This window comes from Pecten maximus, chromosome 11 (genome assembly GCF_902652985.1).
Source record: "Pecten maximus chromosome 11, xPecMax1.1, whole genome shotgun sequence".
Classification (NCBI taxonomy): Eukaryota; Metazoa; Mollusca; class Bivalvia; order Pectinida; family Pectinidae; genus Pecten; species Pecten maximus.
The window spans coordinates 22168346-22192476 of NC_047025.1; the positions used below are offsets into that span (position 1 = coordinate 22168346).

General features: G+C 35.7%; 2 protein-coding genes across 3 annotated transcripts; one reads left to right on the top strand and one right to left on the bottom strand.

The window, feature by feature from the left end:
- Positions 1–186: 186 nt before the first annotated feature.
- Positions 187–15510, top strand: LOC117337150 (nucleolar protein 9-like). Its single transcript, XM_033897987.1, has 11 exons — positions 187–380; positions 1200–1634; positions 1888–1998; positions 7178–7322; positions 8820–9009; positions 10220–10348; positions 12223–12366; positions 12699–12935; positions 13488–13749; positions 14520–14611; positions 15273–15510. The coding sequence occupies exons 1-11, from the start codon at positions 239–241 to the stop codon at positions 15462–15464; spliced, it is 2079 nt and encodes a 692-aa protein (XP_033753878.1). The 5' UTR covers positions 187–238; the 3' UTR covers positions 15465–15510.
- LOC117337152 (UPF0489 protein C5orf22-like) lies at positions 15456–24102 on the bottom strand. Of its 2 annotated transcripts, none has more exons than XM_033897991.1 (7): positions 23972–24102; positions 21353–21498; positions 21066–21215; positions 20248–20851; positions 19326–19429; positions 16517–16729; positions 15456–16029 (listed from the first exon to the last, which is right to left on the bottom strand). In XM_033897991.1, exons 1-7 carry the CDS (start codon positions 24029–24031, stop codon positions 15918–15920), a joined length of 1389 nt encoding a protein of 462 aa, XP_033753882.1. In that variant the 5' UTR covers positions 24032–24102; the 3' UTR covers positions 15456–15917. The 2 variants fall into 2 exon arrangements, with proteins under 2 accessions (XP_033753882.1, XP_033753883.1); XM_033897992.1 differs by lacking the exon at positions 23972–24102 and adding an exon at positions 22080–22103.
- Positions 24103–24131: the final 29 nt, after the last annotated feature.

Consider the following 24131-nt stretch of genomic DNA (forward strand, 5'->3'; position numbering starts at 1 on the left):
TTTAGTTTCGCATTACAAAGATTTGATCAGGAATATCTTAAATCATCTATCAGTTAAGACTTTCATTTATAAAAAGTTTTATTTCTTCATTATGGAATTTTAGATGACACCTGCATGAAAATTGAAACATACTTTGGAAACCTAAATGACACAGTAAAATTTTCGTATTCAAGAAACTAACTTCCGGTATAAAATTGAAACACGTGTGTTTGTTTTGCTCTGCAATATCACTTTCAAAATGTCAAAGTTTAAGCGTAAGAAAGGAAGGGAAAACGAACACGATGGTAAAAAGGCAGATAGAATACCAGATGAAGTGATCAACTACTACAAAAGGGTATCAGAAACTCTAGACGAAGAATTTTATTCAAGTGAAGATAAAGGTACATGTACCAACATCTCGTCTAAGAATTTATCTTATTGGGTGGAATTTATAAGTAATTAAATCAATAAAGAAATGCTTAATTTGAATAATTTGTCTGAATAAAACGTTGTTGAAGGAGGAAGGAATGTAGTGGAACTAGACGGGGCTGATTGGCATTGGCATTAATTCATGAGTGTCGTGTCCACATATACAGGTACAAAATGTACTTGTGGACATGGTTATATGATGTTTTTAATCAAAATGTTACATTATAGACGAGTAAATTATTGTATTACAATCGCATGCTTGATTTGTAAAAAAATATTTCGTACTGGTCTTGGCCTTATAAATGCTAATAACGATTTTTTTTTTTACAAATTTATTAATAAGCATGCGATTGTATTACAAATTACTCATCTATCATAATGTAACATTTTTATTGAAACATCATAATCATGTCCACAAGTACATATGGTCTTGTCTACAGATTCATTGACATTGAAGATCATGGGTTCAAGTCTTGGTCTGAACATTGCATTTTCCTCCGGTCCCCATTTAAAATATTAAATGTAAATTATTAAATTAACAATGATATAATTCATATGAATGTTGGAAAGAAAATATGCATGTCTATACTTACATATGTTTGTTTATTCATGTCGCTTATAAATCGGGCCATTCCCAATATGCCAGAATATTCACCACATTTGCTTTGGGCAAAGAAACTTACAAGTGTAATCCTGGTAAATACTAGCCACAATATACACATCTAGACATCTATAATCTGACAAACTGTTAAGAGAAAATGCTCATGGTTCTCCATTCCTTGATTTTGCAGATATTTTCCTGAATAATGTATTTGGTCAGTTGAAAGAGGATGGTTTAAAAGTTTGTCACCTGGCTAGTACCAGCCGTATATTTGAAAGATTGATTGGACTAAGTGAAGCTAGTCACATTAGAACTCTTCTACAAATATTTAAAGAGAACTGGTCAGACATGTTAACTGACCGCTTTGCAAGCCATGTGTTACAGAACACTTTAACTCAGGTGCCGAGGTGTCTACAAACAAAGCCAGAAGATAGGGAGGATACAGAGGAGGATCCCTCTATAGAAGATTTATTCTTGGACTTGTGCTGTTACATAAAGGATAATTTGACAAACTGTGTGGATGTATACAGTTCTCATATTGTGCGTGTGATTCTACAGATCTTGGCTGGTGTTACAGTGGACGAACAAGTCATCAGAAGTCGATTGTCAAGGAACCAAAGAAAAGGTTTGATTGATTATGAAATTTATTTGTTTTAAGAGTAAGGCAGTCTTGGTCTTCCATTTCATGATCTTTGTTAAGAAATCTTGAGAAAAGATGATAGCAAAAAAAATGATGTGTATTCACTCTATTAATTAATAATTTTAGGATTATCCATTATGTTTTTATAAATTAATTGTAAATTAAAAATTAACACAAACTATCTTAAATTTTGAATTAGAGATATATATCATATACAAAAATTCTTAATATTTTTCAGATAATCAACAAAACATGTCAACTAATTTTGAAAAGTTTGATCCTCCAGAGTTATTCCAAAAAATGCTGAAAAAAATTACAAAGGGAATTTTTCAAATGGATGACTTACAAGGTAAGCCGGATAAATGGTTTTGCATATCGCATATGTACATGTCCAAAGGGGAAAAGAAGCGAAAGCTAGAGAAAAAATCAGTAATTCAGTGTTGGGCATGAAACATTGTTACATTTACCTTCACTCATGCTCATACACACCTTTATCATACCATGGATTATTGATAAAGAGGAGCTCCTCATACACATTCCCTGATGTTTTTATATGTTCTTTTTTCTGCCCTTAGCCGATAGAAGATGACGGGTAAATAGAAGTAAAGAATGTCTGATTCTTTAGACAAACCTTTATTTTCATATTTATGACTGTAAAAACCTGTAACATAGGTTAAATACGGTAAACCTCTGATTAGTTCGAACACGCGGATAGTTCGAACACAAATTTTTTTCTAGAAAAACAATAATTTTTAGCTAGTAATAGTTCGAACTCTGGCTGTTTATAAATGACACTATTTCAGATAGTTCGAACTTGTCAAATGAAGAACGTAAAGTAAGATTTTTTTTCGGCAAACTCCATTGAAAGCTCCCGACGACCCGGCCCCGACGACCGACCCAGAAAAAATGCCAAGACTTAAATTTGATCAACAGGCACGATTAGGTTATTAAATTGCATGAGTGGTCATTAGAATGCGTCTGTGATTTAATATATGCCACATATTTTAGCGTTAATTCAGTTTTTTTTTACATTGCAAAATACACCACGCACGAGACAGCTGATTGCAAATTTAGGCCCCGACAATGTATAAATAACATGTGATATTTGTATTCGCGCTGTATGGCAAACTCGGAAAATCATCCATGTATTTTCACATATTACTAGTGTTAACTTAGTATTATGATTATTTAATTGTGACTGGAGATCTCTTAAGTATTGCCAATCAAGGTATTACCTGAAAACCTGCGACCTCACGCTAGGTAAGCAGGCCACACGAGGTGTCGCTTGCGGTAAAGTTGAAAGGATCGGCTGCCGTATCGTGCTGAGTGACGTGAAAAGCATTCATATCCAGTGAAAACAATCCACAGGTGTCCCAATTAGTGATGGATAATTTTGCAGGTATCAAATATGTTTGGTAGATAATACGACTGGGCATATTTAAAAGCAGACATGTTGATGTGACCTTTATCAACATATATATATATCGCCTATTTTTACAGTAGTGCTTTCGTAAACGTAACAGGTTATGTAGACTGTGCTTTTGAAGAGACCATTAATTTATTACAATAATATAGCGATAGTTTCTGATTCAGATAAAAAATATAACCATGCAAAGATTACATGCTACGCACTGCCCGAGCGGCTTCGCGCAATAACTATCATAATTATCGCGAAATGAAGAACGTTTAACGATCAATTAACATTGAATTAAATAAAATACTATCATTTACTTACTTATAAATGTACCATTGTTCAGGCCGCCGTTGTTATGTATCAGATTTACGATGGATGTGTTTGTATAATGATTTTACTCTACTGAGATTTTCGCCGATACATACTTGCCAACTTTTTAAAATTCTCATGGGGGAAAAAGTGCGTGAGCGACATTTTTGGCTGGAAAACACATTTCACACGCGAAACGTTTAGCAAACAAAAACTAAGGGGAGATAATTTGCTATTGGAAAATAAATTCCTTGCATGAACACTTACTTCCCTCACTTAAATAAAGAAAAGGGGGGGGGGGGGGGGGGGGGGACTCATTTCAAGCTTGGCCAATGATTTTTTTTATTCAAGTTTGGAAAGATAATTATATAAGCAACAAGTTACAAAAAAATAGATGCAAAATTACATCATTTTTAATTATTTCTGGAAATTATTTAACTTGCTGTTCACTCTAAATAAAAGTATTTACTTAGATATGTTATGAAAACTATGTTGTAAGATAGATGTCAGTCAATGAATGCAAATTATCACAATGATCTCACTTTCTAGCAACAATATACCAATATAATATCTAAATGAAATTTCAAAAGTTTCCTTTGGTTTAAAACAAAGACAATGATACAAAAAAAAAAAAAAAAGGGCTGCACTAGCAGTTGTACTCACTATATAGGCCTACAACTCAGTGCTTTGTAGGTGGGGACTGATACTTAAATTCTTAGTTTTTAACAAGACAGTATTTAGTTTAAGAAAGTGAATATTTGTGGACATGTTTTTGTCTTTCAAAACGTGAATTGGGAAAGTTTCTGCCAAAATAAGTCTCTGCTAATTGATACTAAGTATGCTGATGATACGGTGATTGAAACGACATGTTACCTACCGGCAACTAGGCAAATGATCGTTATTGTGAATTAATTTCCTTGTGCTAATTATTTAAAGATCAGCCAATGTTTAAATGTAGTTAACATTTCAATAAGTAATCTGTCACATTCGATACTCCGTTGATAACATTGTCAGTGTTATTTTCACTTTTCTGTCCGAGATATTACGGTGTCTGTTTACTGTCAAGTAGAGGTCGTTTATGCGCTTGACATCAAAGGCAGTATACGAAGCCATTTGCAAGCGTTTAATCAACCATGATCGACCTGCTACGAAACAATCACCGAGGGTCCTCAGCTTAATTGGTTTTAATTAATTGTTTATTTATCGGGGTATTGTCACCCTTGCAGTCAGTGAAGTGTCAGAATTTCGTTACGGTCTGTGAGCAGGTCAGTTAACTGACCAATGCCCCACACATGAATTACATATGTCTTTCACCAGCCAGCAAGCGTTACCGGTCATAGGGCTAAGTGAAACTAACAAGATGAATAGGGGCTCCATACGGGGTTATCAAGACATATTCTCCAAAATCGGGAGAATACCCTATGTTTTATCTATACGATCGGGAGACGGGGCAGGGAGTCTGAAATCGGGAAATTCCCGACTAAATCGGGAAAGTTGGCAAGTATGCCGATATCGACTCGGATAGTTCGAACTCACGCTTATTTTCTGAAGCATAATTTCGATTAATTCAAACAGGTTCGTTCATATTATTTAATTTTGTTCGAACTAACCGGAGGTTTACCGTACCAGCATCTTACATACATAACTGCATAACATCATTTACAAATAATATTACATGACGTTATTTACAACAATATGTTCTACCGTATACTATAATAATGCATTATTCTGCATTACAATGAATAATTAAGTGTTTGATAGTTTACACAAGTAAACAGACAAGTTCATAGAAATTACAATTATACAACAGTAAAACAGTTTATATAAAGAATTACTACTTACAAACTGTATGATGAGTTGAAAAGAAATTACAGTAATAATATATGACATTGTGAGTTATTTTATACAATTCTTTGATTCCATAAGGAATAACAATTCGAATTAACAATGCTAAACTTACTGAATGGTGTGTCGTGGGTTGACCACATATATCGCTTCACAAATTCACATAATACTAACCTAAAACAATAATAAACCTTAATAAGTATTGTGACACATATATGGTAATGTTTACAAACAACACATATATATCTATTTGTTTGTGTTTACATTCAACTTATGAATAAACAATATTTATGACATTTTACTGGAAGCATAGCATAAAATTTAAGGACACTACAGATTATAAAAATCGGGACTTACATCAATATCTCGGCGAGATTTCCTCGTGTCTGTCCCGGAGGCCGAGCTTTCAAAACAGACACAAACAATCTTGATGACGTCATAAATAAACAAACTAAGGTCGATAACTCTTCGCGGTGCTCCAACTGGCACACAAAATTATAAAACACGGAAGTATCTGGTACATTCTTTGAAAAGAATTTAAGCATATACATGTACAGTCGGTATATCAAAATAAGAATAAAATCTAAAGAGACTACTTAATGATTTAAACATATACCTGTATTCAACAAAAAAGAAAGGATAGCCTGGTGAAAACTTTAAAATGAGTGATGAAAAGAAAGCATTAATAGGAAAATGGTAATAATTATTAATGGTGTCGGGTAGTTTATATTACCAAATCCAAAATTCATACAAGTAAAGTTTTACTGGTATATTCAATGGAATAGACTTATTTAGTTCAATGTTTCCAGCAACTAGCTAGCATCTTCTGTTTCCTGCAACTAGCTATATATAGCTTGCTTTTAATAAAAACCAGACACCATTTCCTTACATTCTTAGTAATTAGAATTCACCATTTTTGCTATTTATCAACTTCACCTTTATTCCCCAGTTGTCACAGATTCAAGCTGGAGAGTCTTAATGTTGAGTGACATAGCATTTTGGTTCCAGTGTTAAGACATTTGACCAAACTGGCCTGGGTCATCACATACATATATGATTAATGTACTTGCATTATCAATTTGTACCCACAGTCAAAATTACAATTGGTAAATAATTTTGGCATCCTGCGTCTGCCCGAACAGTCCCCAACGGGTTGAACAGCCTACAGGATATACCAATTAAAAGCGAAAGTGCAGGTGTAAGAATGGTCATCAAAATCATCTGCTTTGTCAACAGTTGAGCATGTTTGGGATGTTCTTGGTTAATGTGATCATGAGGTAACTTCAAGATCAGCCATCAAGCTTCCAAGAGCTTGGAACATATCTCTTCGAATTAGCTGCTGGTGTACAATCAAACTTCATTAGACTATACACTGTAATGATGTTTACCTCACAAACCGTGGCCATGATGCCCGTCACTAATGATGTTTACCTCACAAACCATGGCCATGATGCCCGTCACTAATGATGTTTACCTCACAAACCATGGCCATGATGCCCGTCACTAATGATGTTAACCTCACAAACCATGGCCATGATGCCCGTCACTAATGATGTTTACCTCACAAACCTTAAGCTTGGCCATGATGAATGCCTGTCAGTAATGATGTTTACCTCACAAACCTTGGCCATGATGCCTGTCAGTAATGATGTTTACCTCACAAACCTTGACCATGATGCCTGTCAGTAATGCTGATACATCTGAAATTTACACCAGTGTTGTTTAAAGTAAAAAAAAAACAAAAAAACTGAATGTGAAGTTTTGTAATAAACCATGACAGCTGCGCTAACTTTATCAGAATTGATTGATTTCTTTACTTGTACATGATTTTATAAGAATTTTCTAACAAGAATACTTAATTAATCACGATGTATGATGTAATGCTACCAGCTGCAGATGAAATAATAAGAATACTGGTACACTGTTTGTAAACACAGATTAATTTTTGCATTTGTTTCAGATTGTTTGTGTTCCCCCACCATCAGTCCTGTGGTACAGACCATTCTGTTGGTGCACCATCAGAAGAGTGATGATAAGGGTGAGAAGTACCTTTATAAAGTGATGAAGACATCAGGTCTCTGTTTACAAACGGAAGATGATTCCAGGTAGGTGTTCAGGTGTCAAAAGATGTCAACTATAGGGATATATATTAAATGTAAACTTCATTTTGCGTAACTAGTTATATCAACTTATATAAATCACTCTTGTTGGTCCGGATCAAAGCGCACGAGGGGTCTTACTGTGGGAGGAAACCGGAGTCCCCGGGGAAAACCCATGTGGTCGGGCAGGTGACCCCATACCTTTTCACTTCCGATCAGGGAATCGAACCCCGGCCGCCTAGGTGAAAGGCAAGTGTGTTACCACTGTGCCACCCGACCACCCTATTATGACTAGACCTGTTTAAAGCAAACGTTTATGTTTGAGATCAGATCATATTTTGTCCGAAGGTTGATATTTATAAATTGATCCCAAACTTGTATGACAGTGTGCTACAGTCCAACCCGGTTATGACGAATTTCTGGGGACCCCTCAAATGTTTTCGTACTATACGGGTTTCGTATTATGTGGGGTCGTATTTCCAATGTGCCACACCATGTATGCACGCACAGCACGTGCATATGTACACTTCGTACATGTTTGTATACACACGTTTCATGTTACACTTTTCTCACTAAAGATAAACAAAACCGCATGTTAATTTAATTATTGTAATATACAAAATGAAACGTTTAAAACATTGTACATTGTAAGTGTGTGGTGTTCAGTCTTTGGTAATTTACAACCTACAACAGCTATATAATGTCATATCACGATCGCGCTAATCAGGTTTTGCAGCTGCGAAAAAATTAATGACCAGGTCAAAGAGATTTTTGAAAACTCAATCTTGAACGTCATTTTGATTTTGAACGAATGATTTCAACTTGTCAAGGCATTCGCGGGCCTCGCGATCTGTAACACATGTACTGGTCAGTACCATCATCATCGTCATCATCACTCTGAATCAATAATGTCAGCCTCAGTAATCTCCAATGGTCATTTACCTGTATACCTGCCTACAGCTGTATACACTTTCTGTAGAGCGTGTGGGTCGGTACGAGACAAACCTCGTGAAAACTTACCTGTGTCACACTTGGCTGACTCTGACTTTGACACTTCGTATTATGATGGTTAAAAACAACACAAACAGTGGTCAAGGGACCCTGGCATGTCTATGTATTACCCGGGTTTTCGTCGTAACCGATTCGTATTAATTATAAGTGGGTAAACAATATAAGCATATTGCACACGGTTTGTAGGGGATTTTATTTCCATTCGTATAAAGCGAGTTTTTGTATTATCAGAGTTTGTATTAAGTGGGTTGGACTGTATATGGTAGGTGACACATACAATGTAATTATAAAGAATGTATGACTCAATGCATGTGTTCTAGCAGGCCATGGGATGTATTGGGTTATAAACAATGTGTTGTAGGGGTCACTTATACTATATTTTGTATTATGTTAGCTTACTAATCAACTAGCCAACATGACTTTACTAGTAAAAAGCTGACACAGACTTGACATTTTGTTTATGATTGCTGTTTTTCTTTCTTTTTTTTTTAGTCTACCACAAATAGCAACAAATGAGATTGGTTCTTTCCTAGTGGAGCAAATTTTAAACCTTGGGTCAGAGGAAATCTACAGAGATATCTACAAGACGGTATTCAAAGGAAAACTGATTCACTATGCACTACACCCTGTCGGGAATTTCATTTTACAGAAACTCCTTTCTAATGTCAAGGAGAAAGAACTAGTAAGAATTAATTTCTTAAAGTAGTTTTTGTCATCCATCTCTACAAGTAAATGGACTTCCTTCAGGCATATAGGCTATTGATATTTTACTGGAAGCTGAGTGAAAAAATGCTTGGCAAATGTTTCCCTATATAGAGTATGTGTAATTTATGTGTTCACATCTTAATAATTAATTTTTCTTTGTTTTCATGGTAAATACTCAAATGTGATTGGTCGAAAAATTCTTTTCATTATTCTGTGAAAGAAATTCCGAGAATTTAAAACCAGTAAAATTGTACATAAAACATGTTTTAGATTAGAAAATCATTTTCAAAAATTAATTTTAAGTGTTGATGTCAATTTTTTTTAGTTTCATCGAGGTATGAAACAAATTTTGTTTGATACCCCGATGAAACTAAAAAAAAATGACATCAATGCTTAAATAGATTTCACATCTTAATAGATGAATGCTTTTTAATAAATTTAGGTGTTTAAACTATATTTTCAACTGATAATACTGTATGTCCATATTTAGTATTGTTACATCAATCACCTGGTCAGATTCTTATCATCATTGTTAGCGTTTAAGAGTCATTAAAGGTCATGCTTAACTGTTGAAATAAGGGATTTTTAAGTATCTCTTAATCAGATAATAAAGATTATATTTACACCATACTATATGTCAGTAAAGGTTAAGTAGTCTCTTGTCAAATCATTGATGTTTGTATACAAATTACAGCAGTTCATTCCGATTAGCCTATCTATCTGCCTACCCATAAATCATCAATTTAAGAATATGTAGTAAGCTAAATATGGTTAACAGATAAGTCCTGAAACTTTAATGCCAAACTTTTACACTAGGGAGGAGCTTATTTGAGAATAAATACAGTAATCAATTTAATCAATGATTAGTTATTTTATCTCTGAGTATGACTATTAATCGATCATCATTTGATTATTACATAGGAACTTTCAGGAGTTTTTGACATTTGACTTTAAAATGGACAGAATAACCAATACTTACACCAAAATGCAATGAAGCCATATTTCTTCCTTAAAACATAATCCACATGGGGATTTATCTAATCTGTGTAAGTCCCCACTCATCCATCATTACATGAATTTATAAAGATATCTATATCACTTAAAGAGAACTGTGGGATAAATTGATACAAATTTGATACAAAAATGAAAAAAAAGTGTTTATTATTAGAACACTGATTTTGTTACAGTTTGAGGAAATGTTTGAGGAGCTCAGCATCCTAATAGAGGATCTACTCGCTCTCAATCATCTGGGTGTAGTCACTAGAATGGCTGAAACTTGTCTAAGACTTGGTTGCCGACAGGAAAAGTTGGTGCGGGTAAGTTTAAATGTCTTGGATGTAAGCAGGAAAAGTTGGTGCAGGTGAGTTTAAATATCTTGGATGTAAGCAGGAAAAAATGGTTTGGGTAGTTTAAAGAACTTGGATGTATATAAAAGTTAGTGAAGGTAAGTAGCACTGTAATGTAACTTACCCTGTAACAGCATTTTGGTGTCATTTTCTTGAATAAACCAAATTTTCAGCTCCCTGTTCGAAGGTCAAGTGAGCTTATACCTTGGTGAATTATCTGTTCATCATCCAGCATCAGCTTTTTAGGTCACCTGAGACAAAGTCTCAGTTGACCTATTGTGATCACCTTTTGTCCGGCGTCGTGCGGTGAGTGTCGTGCGTCGTAAACAATTTACATTTTCAACTTCTTCTCAATTACCAACAGGCCCAGAGATCTAATATTGGTCCTGTAGCATGCTCGGATGAAGGGCTACCAAGTTTGTTCAAATGGATGACCTTGACCTTCATTCAAGGTCACAGGGGTCAAAGATGCTAAAATCTTTTAACGACTTCTTCTTGATAATCAAAAGGCCCAGGGACCTAATATTGGTCCTGTAGTATGCTCGGATGGAGGGCTTCTAAGTTTGTTCAAATGGATGACCTTGACCTTCATTCAAGGTCACAGGGGTCAAATATGCTAAAATCTTTGAACGACATCTTCTTGATAACCAAAAGGCCCAGAGACCCAATATTGTATCTGTAGCATGCTAGTGTGAAGGGCTACCAAGTTTGTTCAAATGGATGACCTTGACCTTTATTCAAGGTGACAGGGGTCAAATATACTAAAATCTTTGAACAACTTCTTCTTGATAACCAAAAGGCCCAGAGATCTAATATTGGGCCTGTAGCATGCTGGGATAAAGGGCTACCAAGTTTGTTCAAATGGATGACCTTGGCCTTCATTCAAGGTCACATGGGTCAAATATGCTAAAATCTTTAAATGACATCTTCTTGATAACCAAAAGGCCTACAATAACATTGAAGGTCTTGGGGGTCAAATGTACTAAAAATTTTAAATGGTGTTTTCTCTGTGCTCTTTTCTTTGAATAATGTCGTAATTAATTGAGCAGAGTTGAATTAGAAGCAGGTGAGCGATACAGGCCATTGGGCCTCTTGTTTGCAAGACTTGTATGGATTTTTGTCATTTGGAAGTTACATCATGCCAAATTTGATTTTGATGTCAGTGTTGCTCCATAAACCCATCATGTGACTGATTTACTGGTGTACATGACCCCAAAAGGTGAGCATGATGCCAGAGGCAGTGCGTAACCTACTACCTGATAGTACATGTATATGAGACCTGTATTAGGTAGGAATGATAAAATAAAACTGTGTCATATTTTCAACAATTTATAAATGCAATACAACATTAACAGTGATGTGTGATCTTTTATAAATTGATATGCCTTATATTCATGACATGATGTACATAAAGTTATTTCCTTTTAAACTTCAAATCATTTTAATTTTGTGTGAAGATCTCTATCAGCATTTCAACCATACCCTGCAATTTAGTACAATCTATAATCCTGATGATAGGTTCTGCTTTCTTAAAAGGCATTTCACTTTAATGATTCTCAGCCAGATTTACAGACTGCACAGATATATAATGAATACACAATAGATTTGAGGTTTGATTCTGAGCCTTGATGAAGTTAGTCTAGATGTTGTGATTGGTCTATGCACCATTTTAATTCAATGTTTTTGAGGGTTATTGCCCTTTGTTGTATCAGCATTATAATGTAGTGCAAGATAAATATTGAATTAACAGCTTTTGAAATTGAAATTGGTAGTTTAATAAATCGATATCTGATTGTTATATTCAAAAGAAAATGATTGATGTGAACATATATCTTTGTATTCAGTGCATTATGGGGGCATTTCATTGTGTGGACCCAGTTGAGCGACAAACAAAATTATCTCCCCTGCTGCTCTCACTCTCCACATATGAAGTTTATTTCAACATTGATGAAGATGCAGATGACACTGAAAAAGCAGTAAAAACTGAGGTATTATTTATGTTGCTTTGGCTTTCACAATGTCTGTTAGGATGGCCTCAACATCAGTAATCAAGGTGCGCTTGTCTTTTCTTGTCTGTCCATACTTTTGTTTCTTCAGATTTTCTCAGAATTCAATAGTATGAGCATCTTTCATTTTTGATTTACAGCAATAATACATATTGACCTACAGTATTATATAGAGCAGTGTGTTACAGACTTGTATCCTAATCACCACTTAATTTTCAAGTTAAAAAAGAATGAAGAATAAATTCACAGCAAACAAACAATATTGATTGTTAAGAATTATATTTTAAATTACAAGATATATTTCTTTATTTCAGGAGAAAGAAAAGATTGTTCCTGTTTTGAAGAAGATAAATTATCATGGATCAGTTTTGATGCAAAACCTGCTACGCTTTGGAAACCCTAAAGTTGTGGTTAGTGGAATCCTGGATCTCACACCTGCTGAACTACGTACATTAGCGTGCGATCCCTGTGGGAGCCATGTCATTGATGTTTTCTGTCAGAGCCCCTCAATGGGGGAGAAGAGCCGTGAACTTCTCTTCAAAAGAATGAAGGTTGGTCCAGAACTATTAGGTACTATGAGCATCCGGTGAAACAAAATTTATTTAAAGGTCTATGAATTGTACAAAATGTACCTGATCTACGAATATTTAATCACTTAGCTTGTTCAAATATGTTAGAGCATTATGTGCATTATGTGAAATTATTTTAGATACATGTTTATTTGTTATACATTATTTAATACATTGTATATATTCAGAATGAAGAAAGTAAAGAGTATAAAATAATTGTCCAATGGAGGTAATCTGAAGGTTTCTGATGTTATATCATTCTTTGGAATATCGAATATGAGCCAACTGTTTTCAGATTACAGCATAGGCAGGAAATTCCTTATATTAACATAACGCTTAAGTTTGGGACGTAAAAAATTCATGATATGAAAACAATACCATGTACTAGGTACTTGTCTTAGGGATGTAGACAATTGATGACCTCAACATTGTATTTATCTAAGTATAGAAAATTCATGGCATGTATCAAAATGATTTTAACATGTTCAGGAAAGTTAGAAAATTACAGTAACTGATTTTAGCACACCTGTTTAGGGTATATACATGGATGTGGCCTGTGATAAGAATGGCAGTAGGACACTGGATAACATGTGGAAGTGTGCAACCCTTAGTCAAAAGCTCTTGGTCGCGGAGGAGTTGGGACGCAATGAGGCCAAGCTCCAAGGAGACAGATTTGGATTTTACGTTCACAAAAACTGTGGTATCTTTCACTACAAACACCGACTGCAGGAGTGGAAAGAGGTTCAAGGTCAAAGTCAGAAGAAACGTAAACTCTTCAGTGAAATCATCAATGACGGTAAATGAACGATTGTGCATACATTCTGTATTTAAGCAGTTATTCATAAAGTACAATCTTTGGTATTGAAGTAAGTTTGCTTATAACAAAGATGGAGGAGGAAGTAGGTGGAGTTTTGTTCCTTATACTCATTATTTATCATGAAACTTTGGCCTTTCATCCTTCATCCATGTCCAAAATATTGAAGTATTTTTAAAATCCTTTATGAAATAAAGACATATTGATCATATTTTACTTTGTGGTGTCAGCCTTGACAAAGACTTTCAAGGTCTGTAGTAACCTCAGCATTTCCGTCGAGATTTATACCCGAAATATTTTACAATTTGAAATAGATGAACCAGGGTTGTACATTTGTCTGGTCCTAAAGCAATTGTCTGCCAATGATTTGACTCTCGAGTTATATATATCTCCATATGTATGATATTTTTATGTATTGTTTGTCCAGAATGGTTCTCTGTTAATACCCTGTCAACTAATTTTAATGAAACATGGAATCTTAAGAGCAGTACCTAGTAGATATCAGTTTACTTGATTAGTTTTTGTTTTGTTAATTGTCAATGAAATAAATTAGGAGTAAATTAAGCTCCCTTTGCTTATGAATTTAAGCCATGTTTTTTCTGATGCATTTAAGTGAAAGTATTCTATGTACATGGCTATAGCATCTAGTAGTTGCTGTACAATTTAAATACCTGATTGTGTTATACAATTGTCATGCATATACACTTTGTATAATGTAAACATTAAATAGTGCCTTTCTTGTACTTTAATAGGACCAGCTGGTAAAAAGACAAAAGGAAAGGACAAGGGATGGAAAGGGACCCAGGATTCACCAACAGAGGGAAACTATCTGCAATTAGATATGGTAGGTCTAGACATACCAGTGTTATTTTACCAAAATACCATTTATCTTACAGTACAGATGGTGGATTGTGACATCCATTGGTGCCTCATTTTGATGCCTGTTTATTTGCAGGGTTTCATGGGTATGATATAAGTTTAAAAGAAGTTACATTTTCAATTAGATCTGTTCTTTTGACAAATTATCAATACAATTTACCTTGTTGGATAAAAAATGCTACTGCTCAGTCCTGTCGTTTTGTATGTTCATTCATGCTCGCAGAATATTGTTGATGCTCTCTGAAGACCAAGCTTGCTATGCTCACTGAAGCATACCAAATTGTCCATTATCACAATAATACAGAATACTGTTTCTGTATACCAAAGCATACAGAATCATGTTTACTGCCTACTCAAGCATACATAGTTTTGTTGGTGTTCACTAAAACGCATACCAAATTGTCCACAATCTTACACAATCTTGTTGCTGCATACCCAAGCATACAGAATCAGGTTACTGCCTACCCAAGCATACAGAATCAGGTTACTGCCTACCCATGCATACAGGATTTTGTTGATGCTCATTCAAGCATACAGGATTTTGCTGATGCTCATTCAAGCATACAGAATATTGTTGATGCTCATTCAAGAATACAGCAGAATCATTGCACTTATTGTTTTTGTAGGGTGATGAACCATCTTTTAGTGGAGGGATTCCGCATGGGCAGTCAAGATCTAAAGAAATGCATAAATCCAAAGGAAGCGGTAAAGGTTACCAGATTAAGGACGAGGGGATGCAGAACCTGCTGTCCAAGATGTCGGATACGAGTGGGGAGAAAACCTTCACAAAGTACAAAAAGAAAAAAAAGTTGAAATAATCAGTATTTAATTTCTTTTTAAATAAACATAAAAAAATATACACACTGATGACTTGAGTTGTTGTTTAGGTATGTTAATATTTACTTAAAGTATCACACTTCAATAAACCAAATGAGAATCTTCAGGTACAGATCTTAGATAATCAAACTTTAGGTAGTGATTGTGTGAGATTTCTAGGTCAATTAGATGCAGTCAGATCGAGTTACAAGTACAAATCCTGTAATCTTTCTGAGTTACTAAGATCCTGTAAGATTGAGTTTCATGTATGCATTCAGTATGATTTCTTGGTTATTCAGATGCAGTCAGTTGGGTTTATTTTCATCTACCAATGCCATAAGATCTGTGGGTCCAGAAGATGCATTCAGATTGAAATTCATGTGCAAATCCTGTGCTATTTCTGAGTCCATAAGAAAGTGATCAGATTTAGGTTCAGATCCAGTAAGATATTTTATTCAGTAGGAAGCAGTCAGATTGAGCTTTAAGTAGAGATCTTGTAGGATTTCTAGGGTCTGATCCTGTATAGAGTCCACTTGATCTGGAGGGCAGTAATCATCATTACTGGACCTGAAATAACAATACCAGAACACTAAAGTCATACTGGCTCAACATTTAAGGCAAAAAAAGTGTCAAACTTAAGATACAGTCATAACACATAAATCCATGAAGTTTGATGACAATCTCAAAGCAGTTGGGTGTTATGAGATAACCTTGGTTTAAACTGAAAGTCTTTCTTCAATATTGCCTATACGTAATAACATAATAACTTAGGCACTATACAGTACTATTCTTGTGACACATAAGTATAAAATTCAATAAATATATACTGATTAATATATACATTTAACAACAATTAAAATACAATATATGTGTACAGTCAAGATTTAAACTTATACAGAACAGATGAAAAGATAGATGGACAATTCAACAATTTGAAAGTGAATACATGTACAACTGTACATCCCAATACTTCAATTTGGGAGTTTATGACAGATATAATCCAGATACAGAATGATTTATTATTCTTTCCACATAGGTGGTAGCATCTGTTTACCTGGCCATGGTGATGATAGTTGGTTTGTGCATGTGACACAGTAGTTCCTGGACAGAATCTGCCAAGAGAGTTATCTCCTCCTTGCTGCTGACATGGTGAGGCAACTCTGTATCGTCACATGTACAGCCAGCATCATGTAATAATCCAAAGTCCACACCGTCTTCTCCAAAAGATTGCTTCAGATCTTCAACCAGAGTTAGGATTAACTCGGACCTAAACCAAAATAAAGTTTGGATTGGATAAAATGGTATCTTGTGATTTATTGAAAAAGTTTACATGGAATTGAAATATAAACACCTTTCCTTATGAATTAAAACAAATGTACAAGAGGATTTAATTCAAAGGCCATGCCTGTACATGGAGTTTGATTTTATTTAAGTGTACCCCATATATAGTTAATTAAAAGATGATACACTTTCTTCAATATCAAGTCATTGTTAAAAGGACACAATGCGGTATCATATTTTTTTGAATCATTCCCGAGTTATTGATTATGGACGAAAATGCCTGTTAAACTGAGACATTAAGGCCTCATTTTCTTCTACACAGAATTACCTTTCATGTTTTGGAATCATACCTGAGTTATCTCCCTTGTACAAAAAAAAAGGCTCTTTTTCTTCTCCACAGAATTACCTTTCATGTTTTGGAATCATACCTGAGTTATCTCCCTTCTACAAACAAGAGGCCCATGGGCCTTAACGGTCATCTGACAAACACTTACACTTACAGCAGGGACACACACCCCAATCCAGCATTATTACCATAAATTATTTATCGCAGCCAGTTATGTTTTAGATCAAATTTGGTTTTTATCCATTTAGCTTGTCCAGGAAGAGCAGCATCATAAAGCAAAATTTTAGCCAAGTTCCCATTTTTGGGGCATGCCCCTCTGTCCCAATGGGTCAGACAAGACTCATTTATATCAATTAGGATTGCCTTTCCCCAATGATGTTTCATACTAAATATGGTTGTAATCAATTAAGGCATTAAGGAGGAATTGCATTTTTAAGAAATGTTTAACCTAAGCACTCCTTTTGCCCCATCTTTTTTTCCCCAGGGGTCAAACCTGTCTCATTAAAAAATATGATTGCCGTCACCTAATATGTTTCACATCAAATTTGGTTGTAATGCACCAAAAGGTTAGGGAGGATTAGGATTTAACAGCAAATATTCACCAAAGTTCCCATTTTGGGGCCCTGCCCCTCAGGCCCCAGGGGTCACACTAGCCTCGTTTATATAAAATATGACCACCCTTCCCAAAGGATGTTTCACACCATATTTCGTATTAATCCACCCAAGGGTTAGAGAGAAGTAGATTTGTAGCAAAAATTCACCAAAGTTCCCCTTTTGGGGCCCCGCCCCTCTGGCCCTAGGGGTCAAACCAGCCTCATTTATATAAAATATGATTGTCCTCCTCCAATGATGTTTCACACCAAATTTGGTAATAATTCACTATGGGTGTTAGGAGGAATAGGATTTTATAGCAAAATTTCATCAAAGTTCCCCTTTTGGGGCCCCGCCCCTCTGGCCCCAGGGGCCACACCAGCCTCATTTTATATAAAATATGACCACCCTCCACCAATGATGTTTCACACAATATCTGGTTGAAATCCACCAAAGGGTTAAGGACGAGTAGGATTTTATAGCAAAATTTCATCAAAGTTCCCTTTTTTGGGCCCGTCACTCTGGCCCTAGGGCTCACACCAGCCTCATTTATATAAAATATGACCACCCTCCCCCAATGATGATTCACAACATATCTGGTTGAAATCTACTAAAGGGTTAAGGAGGAGTAGGATTTTATAGCAAAATTTCATCAAAGTTCCCCATTTGGGGCCCCACCCCTCAGGCCCCAGGGGTCACACTAGCCTCATTTATATAAAATATGACCGCCCTCCCCAAATGATGTTTCACAACATATCTGGTTGAAATCCACTAAAGGGTTAAGGAGGAGTAGGATTTTATAGCAAAATTTCATCAAAGTTCCCCTTTTGGGGCCCCGCCCCTCAGGCCCCAGGGGTCACACCAACTTCATTTATATAAAATATGACCGCCCTCCCCAAATGATGTTTCACAACATATCTGGTTGAAATCCACTAAAGGGTTAAGGAGGAGTAGGATTTTATAGCAAAATTTCATCAAAGTTCCCCTTTTGGGGCCCCGCCCCTCAGGCCCTAGTGGTCACACCAGCCTCATTTATAAAAAATATGACCGCCCTCCCCAAATGATGTTTCACAACATATCTGGTTGAAATCCACTAAAAGGTTAAGGAGGAGTAGGATTTTATAGCAAAATTTCATCAAAGTTCCCCATTTGGGGCCCCGCCCCTCAGGCCCCAGGGGTCACACCAACTTCATTTATATAAAATATGACTGCCCTCCCCCAATGATGTTTCACACCAAATTTAGTTGTAATCCACCCAAGGGTAAAGAAGGAGTAGGATTTTATAGCAATATTCACCTAAGTTCCCTTTTTGGGGCCCCGCCCTTCTGGCCCCAGGGGTCAGACCAGCCTCATTTATATAAAATATGATTGCCCTCCCCCAATGATGCTTCAAACCAAATTTGGAAGTAATCCACCCAAGGGTTAAGGAGGAGTAGCGTTTTGAAAGAAAAAGTTTACGGACGGCGCACGGCGGACGACGATGGACGAAGCACGATGACTATAGGTCATCCTGACCCTTTGGGTCAGATGACCTAAAAAAGGCTCTTTTTCTTCTCCGCAGAATTACCTTTCATGTTTTGTAATCACTATTTAGTTATCTCCCTTGTACAAAAAAAAAGGCTCTTTTTTTTCTACACAGAATTACCTTTCATGTTTTGGAATCGTTCCTGGGGTTTCTCCCATGGACAAGAGTATTTGTTTTAGCTGAGACAGTTGGGCTTCTCTTTCTTCAACACACCTTGTGATTGCCTGTTATATAAATAAATTACACCTTGATGACATATAATTCACAACAGAACAGCCATAAATAAATGTTACAGCAAATAATTTAAACAAGGTTTAGTTATCCAATGAAAATAACTCTTGGTTGGGGCTTTTCAAGTAAATATTGTATCCCACAGGACGACTCAGAAATGTACGAGATTCTTAGCATGGAAGGCTCTGTAGAAATTATTTATTACATAGTACCGTTTGAATTAAATCACTTCTGTTGTGGTACTGTTTGACAAACCTGGAGTCCTCCCATTTGGTAGGGGATAGCCTGTAGTTAAGCTTAGTGCAAAAATTGTCACCAAGACGATTATGTAAATGTAGTTCAGAGCAATGATGATCACTTCAATCAGTGTTGAACTTTAAAGGATAACATCATAATTATGATTTTACTGATATGATAAATTTATAGCAATGGTAATCTTGACCTTAGAAACCAATTTTATATTTGTAGTCTGTGACCTTGTATTTGACCTTCTAACTTACTTGTCAAGCGATCACTTCAGTTCCAATATTAGCAAATGGCATTTTGAATGAACTTTACCAGTCAATTGAAACTCAAGCCATTTGATTGAAGCTATTGTCCTTGTTACAGTGCCAGTGACCTGAAAAGCTTAAGTTATTTCAGACAAGCCCTAGCTTTCATAAAAAAATATTGTATGAAGTTTGAGTAGATTTCCATATGCATTGACATATATATACACAAATGTAAGATGGCTACATGTACCTCATCTGAGTCGTCTGTAGGTTTGCTGTAGACATATATATATACACAAATGTAAGATGGCTACACGTACCTCATCCGAGTCGTCTGTAGGTTTGCTGTAGACATACAGATCTTGTAGTAGCTGGAACTGTCTAGGAGTGTACATTTCTTGAAATGGGTTCTTAGTTGAAAAGAAGTCTAAATCAATATCTAAAACTATATGATGATCTTTTAAATCTTCAAACAAATTTTCCAATTTTGAAATAAATCTGTCTGATATTGGTGACAGAGATTCCTGACTACCTTGTTGACTTGTGTCCAGTCGCTGCTTTTTTGTCAGACACACACCGTCATGTGCAACTTGGCACTTATCTGTAGTTAATGTATTCCCATCATTCACACGTTTGCTCCCAGTGTCTTGCTTGCAAGCTTTTCCCAGACTTGACAAATCTTTATTTTTATGACAATTTCCTTCAACTATTGATTCAGAGTTGTCACCTGGCTGGCACATATTTACTTCCTTCTGTTTTATAATATGTGCCCCATTTTGGTGGTTTTTCGTTATTGGATGTTTTCCTGGCCAGTTGGTGGGCTGGACAGTAACCACAGTTAAAGTGAGAGTTTTTCTGTTAAGTAGTTTTCCCACTGGTCTATATAAGGTCTCACTGACAAAGTAACTTTCTTTGCAGCTGGTCCTATAAAAACAAAATTACCATCATAACAAGTCTGATGGACAACTTTTTAATTAAATAAAAATGTACATAATTTCACAGAATAATTACAATAGCATAAAAGCCTCATTCAAAATTATCATCAAAGTGTGAAACCCTCATTCAAATTATTACCATAGTGTAAAAGCCTAATTGTTAATCATTAATTATCTGTGATAACCTTATTTCCAATTTTTACCTGAGATAGCCCGAAGAGGAACATTTGCCCACATCAAACTGAATTGTTTTGTCTGTGATCTGATCACACCAAGGAGGTTTGAACCAGACCACATTACTGATGTGTCCTGCATATACCATAGGCAGTATCCAGTTTTCTATGCTTTGGCTCCTGTATAAAACAAATATTACAAAGTGTCATCAATACTGGAATGTGAATTAAACTTTAACCACAACATTAATTAGCACACCCTGGTGAAATGTACTGTACTTTTACAGATAGCTAGAAGAGTACTTTTTATCACTTACTCATAAAGGATGTCTTTGTTGAATATGTCATCAGCCTTCAGCTCTGCTGGGATTAGCAGATCCGGGTGAGAGTCAAAATGAACAAAGATGATATCTGACATGGGTAAGTATCGTCCACCTATGGCCCTGTGTATGAACGGCACTACCTAATAAAACAAAACGGTTAACATTTTATATGTGTTATGATTTTGGGCAGTATCTAATTTCCATTAAAATATAGCTGAACTATTACACTTCATAAAATGTATAACTTACGCTGTTCTAAAAAAAATGGTAAAACCTTTCCACGTTTTCCAAGTTAGGTCATCTAAGCGAAGCTCGAAGATCTTTTCCAATTCAGCTTTTTCCATTGTCATGCATGGTTAGTTAACATTTTCTTCTAAAAATCTTTTGAACCAATTTTGATGAAATTGCATCCTTCCTGGGCCAAAGGTCAACCAAAATTGTACATCAAATTGTCTATAATTGTCTGAGTGGTGGGGTCAAAAAGGGTAAAATTGACTGACATTTCAAAAGTCTTCTTCTCAAGACCCAATAGAATCAAAATATACTCAAGGATGAAAGGGTCTTAAGGTGCTTAATTAAAATCGTGAATTTCATAGCCCCTGGGTTTCACAATTCCCCCAGGGAAGGGCTTAACTTTACTATAGTTTAAATAAGATAATCACACTTTGAGTTTAATTTGTTTCATTTCCATTGGCAATTTGCTAATTGAACAGTTAAGTACCTGTAACCATCTGGCTGTCTACAAACAGTTACTGGTCAGCTCCTATCTTGGCATCACAATGTTAGTATCAAATTTTCTACATCGATATAATGGTCGACAGCCACACTGTGATAAGCAATTTATACTCAATACATAGAATCACATCAAATTTTAAAAAAAATCACCCTTTTCATTACATGTTACTAGTAACTCATACTGTCCTTCAAGGACAATGTGTTAGCAGGAAGTAAAATTGAAACAATACTAAACCAAACAAATCTTCTTTCCTTGAATTTCCATTGCTTTTAGGATAACTACTGAATAATTATATAATATTTCAGTGACAATGAATAATTAAGAACAGGTGTATCAGAGACCATTTATAAGATCTAAGGCCAATTTAACTCTTTCAAACTTAAATTATGTTTAAGGTCGTTTGAACAAACTTACTAGCCTTCATCCAAGAACGCTTAAAGCCAAATATAAGGTCTCTGGACCTTTCAGTTATTGAAAATAAGTCATGGAAATATTTTAGCCTATTTGACTGCTCTCACCTTGAAAGGTCATTAATTTGAACAAACTTGGTAGCCCTTCATCCCAGCAATTGCTACAGACCCAATATCAACTCCCTGGGACTCTTGGTTATTGAGAAGAAGTTGTTTAAAGATTTCAGCCTATTTGATCCCTGTGACCTTGAATGAAGGTCAAGGTCATTCATATGAACAAACTTTGTAGAACTTCTCCCCAGCATGCTACAGACCCAATATAAACTCCCTGGGACTCAAGGTTATTGAGAAGAAGTCGTTTTAAGATTTCAGACTATTTGATCCCTACGGGCAGGTGAGCTAAAAACCAGAATAGGATGGTCCAGGACCAGTAGATTTGGTCTTTGGGCAAATCATGTAATATTGGTGACTTCCTAATTGGCAACCGCAAAACTTCTCATAAATTTTACCTTTTCCTTGGAGTAATTTAAAATAACCCCAACATTTATGCATTGAGTTATCATTCACTAATATATCAAATCCCAAAAGTATTACATCACATTCCCCAGGTTTGCAAATTAATATACTAAACCATTCTTCAGGTGTAATAAGGTTTCACTGTATACAGTAAACAATAGTCTGGACTAACAAGGTTCCACAGTAAACCATGATAGTCCTCATAATGTGGTTCTGCTGTATATAGTGTATATGCTTAAAATGAGAGGGAAAATGCAACGACCAGACCGGGATTTTAACCTAGGACCTCCTAACTCTAAGCCACCAGCACTCAGTCCAGTCCATTTCTGCTACATTCCTTCCTCCTTCAACAAAGTCTTTGACTCTGAAGACACTCACAAGACCCTATACCACCACCGTGGGTATTTACTTGGGTGCAAAATGTAACAGAAGAGGGAAAATATAATGACCAGGCCCGCACTCAAACCCAGGACCCCCAAACTCTAACCATTTGAGCTATACCTGGCCAGCAGTGTCTGCCCAGTTAATTACTACATATGTTAATTGTATACACCAACCAGATAACCTGGTTCCACGCAGAGACACACATTAAACCAGATTATCTGAACTAGCAAGGTTCCATAGTATACAGTAACCCCTGGTCATGATAAAGAGGTGCTGCTGTATCATTGTATACACAAACCAGATAATTAACTTGGTCATACACAGCACACCAAACCAGATTGTCCGACTAGTAAGGTTCCACTGTACACAATAAACTAGCTAGACTCAGACTGGACAAACGAGGTTCTATAGTTCATACAGTTTATGTTGTTCACAGTTGCTCATTGAATGCAAATCAAAGTCATAACCTGTCTACAGTACATGTATCATTTGTTCCACTATACAAATTATCAAAGTGTTAACAATTACACAACTGACAACAACGTATCGTGTTTCCACGCCTCTTACTTCATTGTGATCTTCTACTATGTACAATGGTATGGTGCCATATTTCTTCAACTTTGCCATATTTAAGAGATTTGTAAGTCACTGCTTCTAAGTATGTTGTCAACAATATATTGTTTTGACTAAACGGTACTGCCCGAGGTGTCCCAAACATCTTGATGGT

What these genes read in the sequence shown, in the direction of transcription:
- LOC117337152 (XM_033897991.1), bottom strand. Translation starts at nt 24,031, where the DNA reads ATGGCAAAGTTGAAGAAATATGGCACCATACCATTGTACATAGTAGAA. An exon ending in TAGTAGAAGATCACAATGAA is followed by an intron (nt 21,499 to 23,971) that starts GTAAGAGGCGTG and finishes TTGTTTTATTAG; the next exon opens with GTAGTGCCGTTCATACACAG. An exon ending in AACAAAGACATCCTTTATGA is followed by an intron (nt 21,216 to 21,352) that starts GTAAGTGATAAA and finishes TGTTTTATACAG; the next exon opens with GAGCCAAAGCATAGAAAACT.
- LOC117337150 (XM_033897987.1), top strand. Translation starts at nt 239, where the DNA reads ATGTCAAAGTTTAAGCGTAAGAAAGGAAGGGAAAACGAACACGATGGT. An exon ending in TTCTCTTCAAAAGAATGAAG is followed by an intron (nt 12,936 to 13,487) that starts GTTGGTCCAGAA and finishes ACACCTGTTTAG; the next exon opens with GGTATATACATGGATGTGGC. An exon ending in CAGTGAAATCATCAATGACG is followed by an intron (nt 13,750 to 14,519) that starts GTAAATGAACGA and finishes GTACTTTAATAG; the next exon opens with GACCAGCTGGTAAAAAGACA.